General features: G+C 38.7%; 1 protein-coding gene across 9 annotated transcripts in view; it reads right to left on the bottom strand.

Annotated features, from left to right (window-relative positions):
* SLC44A5 (solute carrier family 44 member 5) overlaps window positions 1-13,226 on the bottom strand; it is a 392,569-nt gene that overhangs the window by 69,240 nt on the left and 310,103 nt on the right. For all 9 annotated transcript variants that reach the window (XM_058439661.1, XM_058439656.1, XM_058439660.1 and 6 more), the window contains one exon: window positions 9,825-9,909. In XM_058439661.1, the coding sequence (XP_058295644.1) occupies window positions 9,825-9,909 (85 nt within the window). The remainder of the gene's footprint in view (window positions 1-9,824; window positions 9,910-13,226) is intronic.

Below are 13,226 nucleotides of genomic sequence, written 5' to 3'. Positions count from 1 at the left end.
AAAATCATTTTTAAAAATGTCAATAGTTTTTTGGGTATAGATGGTTTTTGGTTCCATGGATTAATTCTTTGGTGGTGAATTCTGAGATTTTAGTGCACCCATCACTTGAGCAGTATATACTGTATGCAATGTGTTTTCTTTTATCCCTCACCTCCTCATAGTCTCCCCACCCTCGAGTCCCCTAAGTCCATTATATCACTCTGCATGTTTTGTGTGTGTGTGTGTATATGTGTGTGTGTGTCCTCATAGCTTAGCTCTCACTTATAAGTAAGAACACACAGTATTTGGCTTTCTATTCCTGAGTTACTTCACTTAGAATAATGGCTTCCAGCTCCATTCAAATTGCTACAAAAGGCATTATTTCATTCCTTTTTATGGCTGAGTAGTATTCCATGGTGTACATATACAACATTTTCTTAATCGACTTGTTGGCTGAGGGGCACTTACGTTGGTTTCATATTCTTGCAATTGTGAACTGTGCTGCTGTAAACATGTGTGTGCCTGTGTCTTTTTTACATAATGACTTCCTTTCCTTTGGGTAGATACCCAGTAACGGGATTGCTGAATCAAATGGTAGATCTACCTTTAGTTCTTTAAGGAAACTCCATACTGTTTTCCATACTGATTGTACTAATTTACATTCCCACCAGCTATGTAAAAATGTTCCCTTTTCACCACATACATGCCAACATCTATTGTTTTTTGACTTTTTAATTATGGCCATTCTTGCAGTAGTAAGGTGGAATCTCATTATGGTTTTAATTTGCATTTCCCTGATGATTAGTGTGTTGAGCATTTTTTTCATATGTTTGTTGGCTATTTGTATATCTTCTGTTGAGAAATGTCTATTCATGTCCTTAGCCCACTTTTGATTGGATTGTTTGTATTTTTCTTGCTGATTTGTTTGAGTTCCTTGTAGATTATGGACCCTAGTCCTTTGCCAGAGGCATAGTTTGCAAATACTTTCTCCCACTCTTTGAGTTGTCTATTTACTCTGCTTGTTTATTTTGCTGAGCAGAAGCTTTTTAGTTTAATTTGGTCCCATTTCTTTTTTTTTTTTTGAGGGACCGCATTTATTCTTTTTTTAAATTTTACGATTATTATACTTTAAGTTTTAGGGTACATGTGCACAATGTGCAGGTTTGTTACATATGTATACATGTGCCATGTTGCTGTGCTGCACCCATTAACTCGTCATTTAGGATTAGGTATATCTCCTAATGCTATCCCTTCCCCCTCCCCCTACCCCACAACAGTCCCTGGAGTGTGATGTTCCGCTTCCTGTGTCCATGTGTTCTCATTGTTCAATTACCAGCTATGAGTGAGAATATGCAGTGTTTGGTTTTTTTGTCCTTGTGATAGTTTGCTGAGAATGATGGTTTCCAGTTTCATCCATGTCCTACAAAGGACATGAACTCATCATTTTTTATGGCTGCATAGTAGTCCATGGTGTATATGTGCCACATTTGCTTAATCCAGTCTATTGGACATTTGGGTTGGTTCCAAGTCTTTGTTATTGTGAATAGTGCTGCAATAAACATACATGTGCATGTGTCTTTATAGCAGCATGATTTACAATCCTTTGGGTATATACCCAGTAATGGGATGGCTGGGTCAAATGGTATTTCTAGTTCTAGATTGCTGAGGAATCGCCACACCGACTTCCACAGTGGTCGAACTAGTTTGAAGTCCCACCAACAATGTAAAAGTGTTCCTATTTCTCCACATCCTCTCCAGCACCTGTTGTTTCCTGACTTTTTAATGATTGCCATTCTAACCGGTGTGAGATGGTATCTCATTGTGGTTTTGATTTGCATTTCTCTGATGGCCAGTGATAATGAGCAGTTTTGCATGTGTTTTTTGGCTGCATAAATGTCTTCTTTTGAGAAGTGTCTGTTCATATCCTTCAGCCACTTTTTGATGGGGTTATTTTTTTCTTGTAAATTTGTTTGAGTTCATTGTAGATTCTGGATATTAGCCCTTTGTCAGATGAGTAGGTTGCAAAAATTTTCTCCCATTCTGTAGGTTGCCTGTTCACTCTGATGGTAGTTTCTTTTGCTGTCCAGAAGCTCTTTAGTTTAATTAGATCCCATTTGTCAATTTTAGTTTTTGTTGCCATTGCTTTTGGTGTTTTAGACATGAACTCCTTGCCCATGCCTATGTCCTGAATGGTATTGCCTAGGTTTTCTTCTAGGGTTTTTATGGTTTTAGGTCTAACATGTAAGTCTTTAATCCATCTTGAATTAATTTTTGTATAAGGTGTAAGGAAGGGATCCAGTTTCAGCTTTCTACATATGGCTAGCCAGTTTTCCCAGCACCATTTATTAAATAGGGAATCCTTTCCCCATTGCTTGTTTTTGTCAGGTTTGTCAAAGATCAGATGGTTGTAGATATGCAGCAAAATTTCTGAGGGCTCTGTTCTGCTCCATTGATCTATATCTCTGTTTTGGTACTAGTACCATGCTGTTTTGGTTACTGTAGCCTTGTAGTATAGTTTGAAGTCAGGTAGCGGGATGCCTCCGGCTTTGTTCTTTTGGCTTAGGATTGACTTGGCGATTCGGGCTCTTTTTTGGTTCCATATGAAATTTAAAGTAGTTTTTTCCAATTCTGTGAAGAAAGTCATTGGTAGCTTGATGGGGATGGCATTGAATCTATAACTTACTTTGGGTGGTATGGCCATTTTCACAATATTGATTCTTCCTACCCATGAGCATGGAATGTTCTTCCATTTGTTTGTATCCTCTTTTATTTCGTTGAGCAGTGGTTTGTAGTTCTCCTTGAAGAGGTCCTTCACATCTCTTGTAAGTTGGATTCCTAGGTATTTTATTCTCTTTGAAGCAATTGTGAATGGGAGTTCACTCATGATTTGGCTGTTTGTCTGTTATTGGTGTATAAGAATGCTTGTGATTTTTGTACATTGATTTTGTATTCTGAGACTTTGCTAAAGTTGCTTATCAGCTTAAGGAGATTTTGGGCTGAGACAATGGGGTTTTCTAGATATACAATCATGTCATCTGCAAACAGGGATAATTTGACTTCCTCTTTTCCTAATTGAATACCCTTTATTTCCTTCTCCTGCCTAATTGCCCTGGCCAGAACTTCCAACACTATGCTGAATAGGAGTGGTGAGAGAGGGCATCCCTGTCTTGTGCCAGTTTTCAAAGGGAATGCTTCCAGTTTTTGCCCATTCAGTATGATATTGGCTGTGGGTTTGTCATAGATAGCTCTTATTATTTTGAGATATGTCCCATCAATACCTAATTTATTAAGAGTTTTTAACATGAAGGTTGTTGAATTTTGTCAAAGGCCTTTTCTGCATCTATTGAGATAATCACGTGGTTTTTGTCTTTGGTTCTGTTTATGTGCTAGATTACATTTATTGATTTGCGTATGTTGAACCAGCCTTGCGTCCCAGGGATGAAGCCCACTTGATCATGGTGGATAAGCTTTTTGATGTGCTGCTGGATTCGGTTTGCTAGTATTTTATTGAGGATTTTTGCATCGATGTTCATCAAGGATATTGGTCTAAAATTCTCTTTTTCGGTTGTATCTCTGCCAGGCTTCGGTATCAGGATGATGCTGGCCTCATAAAATGAGTTAGGGAGGATTCCCTCTTTTTCTATTGATTGGAATAGTTTCAGAAGGAATGGTACCAGTTCCTCCTTGTACCTCTGGTAGAATTTGGCTGTGAATCCATCTGGTCCTGGACTTTTTTTGGTTGGTAAGCTATTGATTATTGCCACAATTTCAGAGCCTGTTATTGGTCTATTCAGAGATTCAACTTCTTCCTGGTTTAGTCTTGGGAGGGTGTATGTGTCCAGGAATTTATCCATTTCTTCTACATTTTCTAGTTTATTTGTGTAGGGGTGTTTGTAGTATTCTCTGATGGTAGTTTGTATTTCTGTGGGATCGGTGGTGATATCCCCTTTATCATTTTTTATTGCATCTATTTGATTCTTATCTCTTTTCTTCTTTATTAGTCTTGCTAGTGGTCTATCACTTTTGTTGATCTTTTCAAAAAACCAGCTCCTGGATTCATTAATTTTTTGAAGCATTTTTTGTGTCTCTATTTCCTTCAGTTCTGCTCTTATTTTAGTTATTTGTAGCCTTCTGCTAGCTTTTGAATATGTTTGCTCTTGCTTTTCTAGTTCTTTTAATTGTGATGTTAGGGTGTCAATTTTGGATCTTTCCTGCTTTCTCTTGTGGGCATTTAGTGCTATAAATTTCCCACTACACACTGCTTTGAATGTGTCCCAGAGATTCTGGTATGTTGTGTCTTCGTTCTCGTTGGTTTCAAAGAACATCTTTATTTCTGCCTTCATTTCATTATGTACCCAGTAGTCATTCAGGAGCAGGTTGTTCAGTTTCCATGTAGTTGAGCGGTTTTGAGTGAGTTTCTTAATCCTGAGTTCTAGTTTGATTGCACTGTGGTCTGAGAGACAGTTTGTTATAATTTCTGTTCTTTTCCATTTGCTGAGGAGTGCTTTACTTCCAACTATGTGGTCAATTTTGGAATAGGTGTGGTGTGGTGCTGAAAAGAATGTATATTCTGTTGATTTGGGGTGGAGAGTTCTGTAGATGTCTATTAGGTCTGCTTGGTGCCAAGCTGAGTTCAATTCCTGGGTATCCTTGTTAACTTTCTGTCTCATTGATCTGTCTAATGTTGACAGTGGGGTGTTAAAGTCTCCCATTATTATTGTATGGGAGTCTAAGTCTCTTTGTAGGTCACTAAGTACTTGCTTTATGAATCTGGGTGCTCCTGTATTGGGTGCATATATATTTAGGATAGTTAGCTCTTCTTGTTGAACTGATCCCTTTACCATTATGTAACGGCCTTCTTTGTCTCTTTTGATCTTTGTTGTTTTAAAGTCTGTTTTATCAGAGACTAGGATTGCAACCTCTGCCTTTTTTTGTTTTCCATTTGCTTGGTACATCTTCCTCCATCCCTTCATTTTGAGCCTATGTGTGTCTCTGCACGTGAGATGGGTTTCCTGAATACAGCACACTGATGGGTCTTGACTCTTTATCTGATTTGCCAGTCTGTGTCTTTTAATTGCAGCATTTAGCCCATTTACATTTAAGTTAATATTGTTATGTGTGAATCTGATCCTGTCATTATGATGTTAGCTGGTTATTTTGCTCGTTAATTTTTGTTGCCATTGCTTTTAGGCAACATTTCTTCCTAGCCTTGATGTTCTTTACATTTTGGCATGTTTTTGCAGTGGCTGGTACCGGTTGTTCCTTTCCATGTTTACTGCTTCGTTCAGGAGCTCTTTTAGGGCAGGCCTGGTGGTGACAAAATCTCTCAGCATTTGCTTGTCTGTAAAGGATTTTATTTCTCCTTCACTTATGAAGCTTAGTTTGGCTGGATATGAAATTCTGGGTTGAAAATTCTTTTCTTTAAGAATGTTGAATATCGGCCCCCACTCTCTTCTGGCTTGTAGAGTTTCTGCCGAAAGATCCACTGTTAGTCTGATGGGCTTCCCTTTGTGGGTAACCTGACCTTTCTCTCTGGCTGCCCTTAACATTTTTTCCTTCATTTCAACTTTGGTGAATCTGACAATTATGTGTCTTGGAGTTGCTCTTCTCAAGGAGTATCTTTGTAGCGTTCTCTGTATTTCCTGAATCTGAATGTTGGTCTACCTTGCTAGGCTGGGGAAGTTCTCCTGGATAATATCCTGCAGAGTGTTTTCCAACTTGGTTCCATTCTCCCCGTCACTTTCAGGTACACCAATCAGACATAGCTTTGGTCTTTTCACATGGTCCCATATTTCTTGGAGGCTTTGTTCATTTCTTTTTATTCTTTTTTCTCTAAACTTCACTTCTTGCTTCATTTCATTCATTTCGTCTTCCATCACTGCTACCCTTTCTTCCAGTTGATCACATTGGCTCCTGAGGCTTCTGCATTCTTCACGTAGTTCTTGCGCCTTGGCTTTCAGCTCCATCAGCTCCTTTAAGGACTTCTCTGCATTGGTTATTCTTACTTATCTATTCGTCTAATTTTTTTTCAAAGTTTTTAACTTCTTTGCCATTGGTTTGAATTTCCTCCTGTAGCTCGGAGTAGTTTGATCGTCTGAAGCCTTCTTCTCTCAACTCATCAAAGTCATTCTCCGTCCAGCTTTGTTCCGTTGCTGGTGAGGAGCTGCATTCCTTTGGAGGAGGAGAGGCACTCTGATTTTTATAGTTTCCAGTTTTTCTGCTGTGTTTTTTCCCCATCTTTGTGGTTTTATCTACTTTTGGTCTTTGATGATGGTGACGTACAGATGGGTTTTTGGTGTGGATGTCCTTTCTGTTTGTTAGTTTTCTTTCTAACAGACAGGACCCTCAGCTGCAGGTCTGTTGGAGTTTGCTAGAGGTCCACTCCAGACCTTGTTTGCCTGGGTATCAGCAGCAGTGGCTGCAGAACAGTGGTGGCTGTAGAACAGTGGATATTGGTGAACCGCAGATGCTGCTGCCTGATCGTTCCTCTGGAAGTTTTGTCTCAGAGGAGTACCTGGCCGTGTGAGGTGTCAGTCTGCCTCTACTGGGGGGTGCCTCCCAGTTAGGCTACTCGGGGTTCAGGGACCCACTTGAGGAGGGAGTCTGCCCATTCTCAGATCTCCAGCTGTGTGCTGGGAGAACCACTACTCTCTTCAAAGCTGTCATACAGGGACATTTAAGTCTGCAGAGGTTACTGCTGTCTTTTTGTTTGTCTGTGCCCTGCCTCCAGAGGTGGAGCCTACAGAGGCAGGCAGGCCTCCTTGAGCTGTGGTGGGCTCCACCCAGTTCGAGCTTCCTGGCTGCTTAGTTTACCTAATCAAGCCTGGGCAATGGCGGGCGCCCCTCCCCCAGCCTAGCTGCCCCCTTGCAGTTTGATCTCAGACTGCAGTGCTAGCAATCAGTGAGACTCCGTGGGCATAGGACCCTCAGAGCCAGGTGTGGGATATAATCTCCTGGTGTGCCATTTTTTAAGCCCGTTGGAAAAGCGCAGTATTAGGGTGGGAGTGACCCAATTTTCCAGGTGCCGTCTGTCACCCCTTTCTTTGACTAGGAAAGGGAACTCCCTGACCCCTTGTGCTTCCCGACTGAGGCAATACCTCGCCCTGCTTTGGCTCATGCACGGTGCACTGCACCCACTGTCCTGCACCCATTGTCTGGCACTCCCTAGTGAGATGAACCCAGTACGTCAGATGGAAATCCAGAAATCACCCATCTTCTGTGTCGCTCACGCTGGGAGCTGTAGACCAGAGCTGTTCCTATTTGGCCATCTTGGCTCCACCCCCGCCCCGCCCCATTTATTTTTGTTTTGTTGCTTTGCTTTTGGATCTTAGTCATGAATTCTTTGCCTAAATCAATGTCCAGAAGAGTTTTTCCAATGTTTTCTTCTAGAAATTTTATGGTTTCAGGTCCTAGATTTAAGTCTTTGATCCATCTTGAGTTGATTTTTGTATTAAGTGAGAGATGAGGATTCAGTTTCATTCTTCTACATGTGGCTTGCCAGTTTTCCCAGCACCATTTATTGAACAGGATATCCTTTCCCCAATTTATGTTTTTGTATGCTTTGTCAAAGATCAGTTGGGTGTTAAGTATTTGGCTTTACTTCTGGGTTCTCTATTCTTTTCCATTGGTCTATGTGCCTATTTTTATACCAGTACCATGCTGTTTTGGTGACTATGGCCTTAAAGTATAGTTTGAAGTCAGGTAATGAGATGTCTCCAGATTTGTTCTTGCTTAGTCTTGCTTTGGCTATGTGGGCTCTTATTTTATTCATATGAATTTTAGGATTGTTTTTTCTAGTTCTGTGAGGAATCCTGGTGGATGGAAATTGCACTGAATTTGTAGATTGCTTTTGGCAGTATGGTCATTTTCACAATATTAATTCTACCCATCCATGAGCATAGGATGTGTTCCATTTCTTTGTGTCATCTGTGATTTCTTTCAGCAGTGTTTTGTAGTTTTCCTTGTAGAGATCTTTCACCTTGTTGGTTAAGTGTGTTCCTAGGTATTTTATTTTATTTTTTGCAGATGTTGTAAAAGGGATTGCGTTCTTGATTTGATTCTCAGCTTGGTCATTGTTGATGGAGAGCAGTGCTACTAATTTGTGTACATTGATTTTGTAACCTGGGCCTTTAGTGAATTCATTTATCGGGTCTAGGAGCCTTTTGGATGAGTCTTTAGAGTTTTCTAGCTATGTGATCATATCATCAGCAAACAGTGACAGTTTGACTTCCTCTTTTCCAACTTGCCCTTTATTTCTTTTTTTGTGAGATTGCTCTGACTAGGACTTCCAGTGCTATGTTGAATAGAAGTGTTGCATGTGGACATCCTTGTCTTTTTACAGTTCTCAGGGGGAATGCTTTCAACTTTTCCCCATTTAGTATGATGTTGGCTGTGGGTTTGTTACAGATGCCTTTTATTACTTTGAGGTAAGTCCCTTCTATTCCTTTTTGTTGAGGGCTCTCATCAGAAAGCAACGCTAGATTTTATCAAATGCTTTTTCTGCATCTATTGAGATTGATCACACAATTTTTGTTTTTAATTCTGAATTGTGTATGTGATGTATCACATTTATTAACTTGCATATGTTAAACCATCCCTACATCCCTTGTATAAAACTCACTTGATCACGATGTATTATCCTATTGATGTCCTGTTGGATTCAGTTAGCTAATATTTTGTTAAGAATTTTTGCATCTATGTTCATTAAGGATATTGGTCTGTAGGTTTCATTTTTGTTATGTTCATTCCTGGTTTTAATATTGGGGTGATACTGGCTTCCTAGAATGATATAGGAGGAGCCCCTCTTTCTCTATCTTTTGGAATAGTTTTAGTAGGATCAGTACCAATTCTTTGAATATCTGGTAAATTTCAGGTGTGAATTCATCTGATTTTGGACTTTTTTGTTGTCAATTTTTAAAATTACTGAGCATCTATTTTTAAAATCTGTATATCTCTTGGAGTAATATGCTCCATAGTTACAAGTGGGCAGCATAGACAACATAACTGAAGTGTCCTCAGCTATGTTTTTTGTTGTTGTTCTTGGAAATGAGGGGTGTGGTTGCTTTGGGGTTTTTTTAACCATCTAGAGCCAGCGTTTATAGAAACTGGATTGGTTTTGAAGAACCAAAAGATCCAGCAACCACCCCAGGCTTCCACAGAGAAATGGACCAGTGAGAGAAGAGGGAAGGTTTTCTAAAAATGTGAGATTTATGGGGGGCTGCTTGTGTGTGTGGTTTATTTTCTTAGGTTAGAAAAAATAGACAATGTGCTTTCAGAAATGAAAACTTCTGTTATGATTACCATTAGAAAGAAATTTGATGGAACATTCTTCCTTGTTCATTTCAGCTACCCAGGGACATTGCCCACAGCAGCCAGGTTGCCTGGAAAAGGATACCAAGCACTGAAGACTTTCTGGGTGTGCCCCTTACTTCGAAAGGTGGAATAATTTATCAGTAGACACTGTGACAAAAATAATCCTAACAATTGGACTGTCTAGCTTTGTAGCAGCTACTCATACCTCAGTCTTCTAATAGCCCATTTATAAGGCATTTTAAAATATAGCTTCTGATAAAATCATTGGTCCAATCTATTCATTATAATTATATTTTTATAACTAGAGTCTTCATGCATTCTAATAAAATGCTGCATAACACTGACATCGTGTCTTAAGACATATAATGTAAAACTTCCCAACTGCTTATAGCTATCTGCTAGAAAAAGGGGAGGGAAGGCTTCCTTTATGAATTTAAATCTTCTTAAGAAGTCTAGTAGGATTACTGTAAAAGTGATATCTAGGTTCCAGTTTAGACAGTAAAATCAAACAAAGCAAAGGTGGCCATACTCACTCATTGGGGGTGCCCTTCTGGCCACAAAAGTGGCCCTGGCTGTCTGTAGGATAGGCTGCTCTTCTGGGGTCCCCATGTACCCAGGCTGCAGGAACAAGAAAGGACAAAAATGCTATCAGCAAAAGCCAGCTAAAGGCAGTTTGATTTGAGATATTAGAATGCACCACTGCAACACACTAACCTCTCCCCTTAGTCACAGAAGATTATTGATTTTCTTCAAAGAGTAATTTCTTAATGAAAAGTAAAATAAAATATGGATGAACCAGTCAGAAAGCACATTTCTCTTATTCTCTCAGGATTCAGCTGGGTTGTAGCCAAAACATGAGGTAATGCACTTAGAAAATGACATTTATTAAAATGTGAATTAGACGGCACATTATAAAAGCTCAGTTGGCTAGAAGTCACTTTTTCTAGGGTTCAAAACTAAATGACTTCATAGCAGACCTAATACATTTACAGTAAATAATATGATGTAATACTTTTGGGTTATGCATAAGTGAAAACCATTAAAAATTCAAAGGAATGAAACTATAATGCCCAATTCAAATTTACTAGTTCTTTATGATTTTGTGTGACATTATAAAAGCAAACAATAGCAACTGCAGAGGCAATATGTAATAAAGACTTACCCTAAGTTCTGTCTGATAATCTCAGAGCTTAACAGAAGTATCAAGTGATCTCAAACTTCATGAAAACTAAGGACCTGATTTTCTATGAAGAAAATGGGCTCAATCACATTACCCTCATTTTTTAAGAATTATAAACTTAATTTGATAGCTAGACCATAGGACCACAGAGAGTAACGTACATCAGGTCAATTAGGAAATGCTTTCTAATTTTAGCTGAATATTTCTAACTTCTCCAATTTGACTAATACATTTCCTAAAAATCCGGGAAATGCGCTCAGGTCATCTAATGCTTGCCTCTGAATATGGAAACATATCTCTTTGTCCTTTGCTTCCTTTAACATTTGCCCAGCTATCTCCCTCCCCACATTTATTGGATTTGACATTTCACGTTATAATTCAATCACTCTTATGTATATGGCCTGTGTGACTTGGGAAGATAAAAAAATCAATTCTGTATGAGAATTTTAATATGGAAGAAAAATTTTTCTCAATAATTTTTCTCATTAATGTAAGCCTGTCTTTTTAGTATCTAGCACTCACAAAAGTCCCCTTTGTCTAATTCTTTCTCCAATGTCATACAGGCCAAATTGGTTTCATCTTCTAATACCTTCTTATTAAATCTGACTCATTCGGGTAGCTCTCAGCTGCCATATCTTCCCGTCTCTATTTCCCAGAATAAAAAAGTGGACTACAAATAAGGCATTTAAATAACAAAGTGTTCAATGTGCAATGTCTCCAGACTCTGTATTATTACATTCTGCTTCTATATCTTAGTTTGTCATGTTTTGGCTAAATCTAAGAAAGTTTTATTTTACCTATTTTTCTGTAACTTTTTAAAGCTTTATTCTAAAATGCCTTATTCTTTTTTTGTATACAATTATTAATTCAGAAATGAGCACCCAAAGCATTTGGATTGCTAGATTTTCCCTGAGTGAGTCAATTATTTTGAGTCCTGACTTTCTAATTTGTTACTACAAAATGAATATAATAATACCTAATCCCACAAGAATGTTGAGAATATAAAAGAAGATAATGAAAGTAGAGTGACTAACATGGTGCTTGGCATATAATATGGACTCAGTAATCTTAGTTATTGTCTTATTTGGGTTTCCCCAAAAGCAAAAGCTAAGACAAGAACTTTGATGCAGGTGGTTTATCTGGGAGGGGATTCCAGGAAGCTTAAATGGGTATAAGGGAGATGAGACTGAAGGGAGCAAAGCCAATCAAGTGCATGTTAATGAGTGGAATACTGTTGCGGGCAGCTGGGGCTCCATCCCACTGGGAAACTTCTGCAGAGCCGTGTGGAACATGTCTGTCAGTAGGAATCATAAAACTGCCCACCACAGCTGCCAAAAACCTCAGGTGGGTCAAGGGGAAGCAGGGTCAGGTATCTGCAGCATCTACTATTGTTTTCTTTCCCTTTTTCATCATCAATTAATTAGGTAAAGGATTTACTAAATGATCACTATGTGTCCCATACTAGAAGTCATACCAATGTGAATTTATGTTAGAGTTCTCAAGAAATACACGAAAAGGGGAGAATAAGGTTTGTAGAAGGTTTAGAGAACAGGTGAGACTTCAGAAAGACTTTAAAAAATAATTAGGATTTGGACATGTGGCTGGAATTAGAGAAGGATTTATAGATTGAGGAAATAGTATAATAATAAGAGCTTTCATTTATTAATTGCTCACAATGTGACAGATGTTGTGCTAACTTGATTACACCCATTGTCTCAGCTGAGTCTCATAGCAAGCCTAAAAGGTAGGTATTACTCTCGCCTGAATGGTATAGCTAGCTGCAGCTCAGAGTTTAATTTACTACTCAAAATCACACAGCTTTAAGTGAGATAAACAAGGTATGAACTCAGGTGTGTTGCTTGCTTTCTATTGCCTGTGGTTTTAACCACCAAACTAGAAAGGCGATAATGCTTTCTGCAAAAGGATAGAGCAGGAATGAGCTTGTTAACAGGGGGAAAACAAGGACATCAGCTAAATAAGGATCAGCAAAATGCTCATAACGTAGGAAAAGAGATGACAGGCAATTTTGGAGCTTTTGCCATTTGGGGAGAAAAGCTTCATACTTGTGGGGGGGAGAAGGGGTGTATCTGATTGGGAGGGATCTGAGTGTCTGGGGATAAAGGAGAGAGAGATGAAGATGGAAGTGTCAAGAGAAAAATACTCCTTCTTGACTTTCTGGTTTTGAACTGTGGCAGGTGGTTGTCTTATTGAGCTGCTGCTACACCTCTCCACACAGCCTCTGGCACAGAAGTTGTGCTGCAGATGGTCTGTGTTTGAGCTGGAACATAAAGACTTTGAGCTGAAAGCTACAAAAAAGAGGAAAAAAAGGAGATGGGCAGCAGCCATCATTTTGTCCCTGTTAATAAATTAAGGAGCTTCTGACATTTTACTCCCTTTCTTGGAATTTTTCTATTCATGGAACATCCAAAACTATGCTGTCCAATATGGTAGCCACTATCCATGTGTCTGTTCCGCATTTGAAATGGCTTCTCCAAATTGGGACATACTGTAAGTGCAAAATACACATCATATTTTAAAGACATTATAAACAACAACAAAGAAGAATACTTAATTTTTATATTGGTTATATTTGAAATATTTTGTTATATTTAAGTAAATAAAATATATTATTAAGTTATTATTAAAATTATTTTCACCTGTTTCCTTTTATGCTCTTAAATGTAGCTATCAGAAAATTTAAACTTACACATATAATTCACTTTATATTTCTCCTGGACAGATCTGTTCTAGTAGA

The sequence above is a fragment of the Hylobates moloch genome, unplaced genomic scaffold (genome assembly GCF_009828535.3).
Source record: "Hylobates moloch isolate HMO894 unplaced genomic scaffold, HMol_V3 SCAFFOLD_5, whole genome shotgun sequence".
Classification (NCBI taxonomy): Eukaryota; Metazoa; Chordata; class Mammalia; order Primates; family Hylobatidae; genus Hylobates; species Hylobates moloch.
Note: the sequence above shows the minus strand (reverse complement) of the source record. Positions and strands in the feature narration are given on the sequence as shown.